The following is a 6,000-nucleotide window of genomic DNA, read 5'->3' as shown; positions in this document are numbered from 1 at the left end:
CGACCTAGCTACGCCACTGCTGATCATGTTCCTATACTGTTAGGTTAATGGGCTCGAACATCAATTTTCCGCTATTTTACGCAGTCAACTTCGCATCACGCTGCCCAATTTTACTTGTCTTCTCAAAATTTGGCTTAGAGCATAACGTTATTGGAAAACACCTAATTGCTCGTAATCGGTGTTTCATTTCCGACAAGCTTTCGGTTTTAGCCTGGTAAATATTTGCTGACATTACAGTGAATGCCAGCAGTGTCTCCACGACTAACGGCCTTCGTGATTTCAAAATGTGAGGATACGTGAAGCAGTTACACACGTTTGTAAGGCCAGATGCCTTGCTTACATCTTCGGAACATTCCAATATATATTGAATGCCGAAACTGGAGAACCGTGAATGGGCAAAGAAAAAGTTTTTTTTAATAATTGGCGGATCACTAAATATTCTGGCAGTTTACGAGCTCTATTCGTTGCGAAGCCTGTGTCTCCAAGTCATGCGAGAAAATTTGTTTTTCAGTGAACCACATTTATTCAGCGTACGCCTAGAATTAGGTCTTTTACTGGGAGCTTTCAAATGCGAAAATCCGGTAACGCGGCGTTGCCACATCGTACAGTGCCAACCATTCCAAGACAGTGCATATCATGTTCATCATCACCAGCCTGGTTACGCCCACTGCAGGGCAAAGGCCGCTCCCATACTTCTCCAACAACCCCGGTCATTTGCTAATTGTAGGCATGTCGTCCCTGCAAACTTCTTAATCTCATCAGCCCACCTAACTTTCTGCCGCCCCCTGCTACGCTCCCCTTCCCTTGGAACCCAGTCCGTAACCCTTAATGACCATCGGTTATCTTTCCTCCTCATTACATGTCCTGCCTATGCCCATTTATTTTTCTTGATTTCAACTAAGATGTCATTAACTCGCGTTTGTTCCCTCACCCAATCTGCTCTTTTCTTATCCCTTAACGTTACACCCATCGTTCTTCTTTCCATAGCTCGTTGCGTCCTCCTCAATTTAAGTGGAGCCCTTTTCGTAAGCCTCCAGGTTTCTGCGCCGTAGGTGAGTACTGGTAAGACGCAGCATATCATGTTAACTCATGGTAATTACAGAGGTTCCAGAAGCCACGACTGCGGTACCCTGAAGCTCTTTGGCATAATATGCGTTTTCGCACTTTGTTCTTGCGAGAATGTAAGTCGTTAGGTCGATTTGGCATAATAACGCCGAAAGAGGGTGCAAGGTAGTGCTGTTTTAATGCGGTGCGGAATTTGATTCATATGGGAAGCACCGCCACACAGAAGCTACCGAAGGGCAGAAGATGCTTAAATTATATGAATCCAAATTTTCCGCCCACTGTGTAAAAGACTGGGTGGTACAATGTGCAAATTGAACAATCCTATATTTTTTCTATTTATTATTTATTTTATTCTGGCTGAAAAATGGCGGCCGGCACAACATACTTGTAGGAAGGTTACGAGTGTTTCACCTAAATTCTTAAGCACTAGCTCTGCTGATTGTTAGGATATCAAGCTCATCAAATTTCTCGGGGTCCATCGGTCCCGTTCCTGCCATGGCATTTCTGTGGAGAGATGTTTCATAGCATTGTTGTTTAAACTATTATGCCCCCCTGCGATCCTCAAGAACTCACCGTCCTTCATGCCTCCCCTCCTGCAGCCGAATGGGCTGTGACGACGACGAGACTATCAAATCGGGGTGACGATTATGAAATACACGCGAAAGCAGGATGACGACAACGTAACGACGACGGCATGAGGACATGGGATGATTACGAGTGTGTGAGAACGCTGGCGTGACGACGAATGTAAGAGAGCAATTGTTTTATGACGATGACGTGAAGAGAATTGGATGATGAAGGTGGAATGACGAGTATAGAACGACACCAACGGCATCACGGCGATGGTAAGTAAACGACCGGATGTCGACGACTGTATAGTGTCGATGGCATGGCAACGGCGTCATAATCATGGCTGTATAACAAGAGCCTAATTACGACGGAACTACGAAGAAACAACGACGTCGATGGGTCGACGAAGGGTTTATGGCAACAACGGTATGAATACGGCGTAACAATGACTCTAGGATGATAACACCATCGCAACCATGGCGTGACGAAGGATTTGCGACGATGGCTGCTACCTTTTTAAATGAGTACAAATCCAGTGGCAGGTACCCAGTGGCACATACCTTAGGAAACTGTACACTGCGATATCTTCGGTAACAGCCCTCCACTGCAGACGGCGCCGGTGGCACAATAGTGATGAACGAGTTAAGGAAAGGTAACGCTTTAAAGCGCCAAATGCCAAAGCGCATATTTTGTCTTACCGACGTACGACGTACTCGTGGCCTAGTGCATGAACTTGCCAAGCGGGATAGCATTAGGGTGTCCTCGCCTTTAGCGGATGCCTACGCATATTCTAGGCCCGTCACATCAACCGAGAGCAATTCAATTGGATATTCCACGGAAGCCGCTGCATCACGGGAGCAAAACATTAATGTTATTTATCTCATTACCCGTCAGTAGGAATCACAATGCTTGTTGTGCTATACAGTGTTTTACAAAAGATGGAAACAAGAGCTCCGGTTCTGAACCAAAGTGGTGGCTTTCTTTATGCAGCAACTGAACGCTTGCGTCAACAGTGACCACCGTGGCTTGACCCTATGACTGGCCGTTATTTCTGATGTGACGCGTTCGCGCGACGAACATAACACTTCTTTTTTCAAACGCGTTGCTTATCTTATGAAGGCACGCGCGTTTCGAAGACTAAATGTTGTTATAAATCTAATGTTTCTATTTCCATATCTGTCTGAATTAGACTACACATGAGCGCTCGTAATACAGACGGGCTGGAGTGCCGCCTTAGATTTTTCAATTAAGTGCTGGAGTTTTACTTCCCAATGCCACATTCTGATTATCAGGGATACCGTAGTGAGGGGCTCCGGCTTAGTTTTCCCCATCGGGGTGTGCACGGTACAAAAGCGTTTGTGCATCCCAGCCCCATGAAAATGCGGCCGCAGCAGCCGGGATTAAACCCGCGACCTTGAGCTCAACAGCGGATCGCTATTCATACTGGGCTGCCGCGGTAAGTGACTGTTGCTTTTGTCTAACCACTCTACCATCGAAAGTCACCGTGGGACGCGTTCTGCCGTAATTTTTTTGCCTCATACCGTTGCTGGTACATTCAACGAGGGCCAGCTTTTGTTGTAAACGTCGCTCTTGTGATTTTCGACAGCATTATTTATGTTAATGTGGGTGTAAAATACAGAGAATCCGTAATAGGAAAGCCACCCCACGTGGCGGTTCAGTGGCTGCAGTGTTCTATCGAGCGATAATCAGTTGTACCAGCATCATTCCCACTGAGACGCCATATAACAAATAATCAAGAGCCAAAGCTCCCTTCGGAGTCTAACTAACGCTTTAGTGAGGTCAGTAAATGAATGCAATATTACTCATCGCTATGGGTACATTTGAGTTTACCTTTCATCCTATGCAACGTGTAATCTCATGCAATGTTTTTTTTTTGGGCCGGAAAATCTGCTCTTTATAGCGCTCGTGTAGCAAGTCTTACTTGTGAGTAAAAGAGCTTACGTGGTAAGGAAACGAGTATAATAGCAAGCTCTCAGCTACTGGGACGTGCTGGAAAAGAAGGAGAAGTAGAAAAGCCGTAAGGCCGTCGTGCAAGGTAGTAGGGACAGCTAGTAAGGCTAGTAATGCACTGAGACACATAAGGGAGAACTCCAGCAACTCAGTAGCTAGTGTGCTCCCATATTTGTGTTGGTGTGCCTTACTAACAGCCCTTGCTCCCCTATCCCTCCCTATCGCGCATGTCGGGAAGGCCTGAACTGATCAATGGCCCAACAAGCAGCAGTTGCTTGATATTTGCGCATGCAAAGGGAAGCGCACCTTCGGCAGCCTTTGCCCGGGATTCGCGCAGGTCCTCCTCTTGAGCGCCTCGAAGGCTTCGTTGACGCGGCGCAAACGCCTCCGCTCACGCAGTGTCGCCGCCCTCCGTCGATCGACGGCCAGCGTTCGCCGCTTGCAGGCCCGGCACGCCCAGGCTAGGCACCGTCGAAGACCTGGAGCACCGCTGCCCGCGGCTCCGCACGGTGCGAGAACGTGCTGCTCGGTGGACGACGGCTGACCCGGCTGCTCTTCGGCCGGGCTGGGTTGTCGGGGCTCCGGGTTGCGCCCGTCGCTTACCTGCGCATTAGAGTTGAAAGAGGGATACTTTTTGTGGCACGAAATTCAAGCAACTACACGAAATAAGAACGTTTTGCCGATGAGCTACCCTGGCACTAGTTGTCCACGAGCCGTGCACGAGCAACAATAGCGTACCGAAGATCCGGCAGCGTACCAAGCCGGCGTTTAATGAACCATCGGGATTAACCCAGTGATAAACGCCGGGGCTGCACATTTCAGCTTTGCTGGGTAACCATGTGTACTGAATGCCTGGGCGGGGACTTTTTTGCCGATATTATCACTCACGCAAAAGTGCTGTAGTAGCCGCCACCAAACGGCGACAACTCCTCTGTTTATTTTTATCTCAACAGCAACAAGAAAATACGCACGTACGTGCACATGTCAGTGCATTTGCGGCGCTTTTCGGAAGGCTGCGTCCGACAACCATCACAGCGGGGTGGTGCCGCGATGGCTTACGCCATTTTCGCACGTTTGCTCACTTTTGGACGTCTGTATTGGCAGGTGCGCGATGCCTCCGCAAAACAAACGACGCAATTTCTCCACGTAGCATTCACCGTATCGTCGAATATATACATATCATGCCTGGCAGCGTCCGAGAAGCTATTAACGGTGCGCAGGCCTGGCGCGTTTGCTATAGCTGTCATTGTTTTCTGCAGTGCTTCAATAATCAGAAAGGCTGTGTAAACTTCAGAACTTGTATTTAGAAAAGGCGGCAGTGCTACAAAGAAAGACACGGACAGAGACAGGACAAGGACATGCGTTGTCCTGTCCATGTCCTTGAATTAATTTTTTGCGCTGCCGCCTTTCGGTTATGTACCAGCACGCCCAAGTATTCACGTCAAACTTATATTTGTGAATATGCAACTAAGTTGCAACTGCTTCTTTATAGTTTACGGTTCACATTCGCGTTATAACTGATTCTTGTGTAACCAGTATAAAACTATCTTTTTAATGCATAAGCATTGCTATGTCAGCTCACCGAGGAATACCGTCGCCAATGCGTCATACTCAGAAGCCGGATGGCTTTTCCGCCGGGCTAAACACCCACGTTTGCAGAAAGCGAATATTTCTGAACCGTATGCATGTGTTATACGGCGTTGTCTTTGTCGTCGGGCAACACTGACAGATAAGCAGGTAATGAGTTGAAAGGAGTAATGAGAGGTCGTTGGGTCTGCTCGCGGTTGATAACGGTTCGACGGGGATTGACAATGTGTTAAAGAGCGATAAGGGCATATAGTGGTCGGATAAATTCCGAAAGCGTTCATAAGGACCGATAAGGGCCCGATCAAGTCCGATAAGATTGCTAAGGGCCGTAAAAGGTTGGATCATGTCTCATAATGTTAATAAACGTGGCATCGAATCCGAGAATATTCTTAACTACCGGTAGGGGCTGATAAGGGCGGAGTGGAGTTCTGTAATGATGATTACGACCGATAACGTTTCATAGAGGTAATATCGAGTCCAACAAGATTGATTACGAGCCACAAGGTTTACCAAGGGTCGGATCATGTCCAATAAGGTTGATAAGGGTCAGAACGACCGATAAGCGTTGATAAAGGTTGAATCAGTTCGGATAACATTCACAACGACCGATAAAGGTTGATTAGAGTCTATAATCGTTGGCACGAGTCCGATCCGGTTGATAACGACCGATAAGGGTTGAAAGGGCTTATACTGGTCGCATCAAAAGGGAAACAGATTACAAGGCCAATAAAGCATAAATTTAATGAACCGTCGAATACTTCGTCACTCACGGTAAACAACATCCGTCACGTCACATGCTTGAAGAGG

The 6,000-nt window shown here is 47.4% G+C and overlaps 1 protein-coding gene across 1 annotated transcript in view; it reads right to left on the bottom strand.

The window, feature by feature from the left end:
• Window positions 1–6,000, bottom strand: part of nau (myogenic-determination protein nautilus) — a 104,515-nt gene that overhangs the window by 88,659 nt on the left and 9,856 nt on the right. The window contains exon 2 of the mRNA XM_075673721.1: window positions 3,913–4,209. Coding sequence (XP_075529836.1) covers window positions 3,913–4,209 — 297 coding nt within the window. The remainder of the gene's footprint in view (window positions 1–3,912; window positions 4,210–6,000) is intronic.

Source organism: Dermacentor variabilis, chromosome 11 (assembly GCF_050947875.1).
Source record: "Dermacentor variabilis isolate Ectoservices chromosome 11, ASM5094787v1, whole genome shotgun sequence".
Taxonomy (NCBI): Eukaryota; Metazoa; Arthropoda; class Arachnida; order Ixodida; family Ixodidae; genus Dermacentor; species Dermacentor variabilis.
The sequence above is the reverse complement of the archived record's forward strand: the minus strand, read 5'-3'. Positions and strand labels throughout refer to the sequence as shown.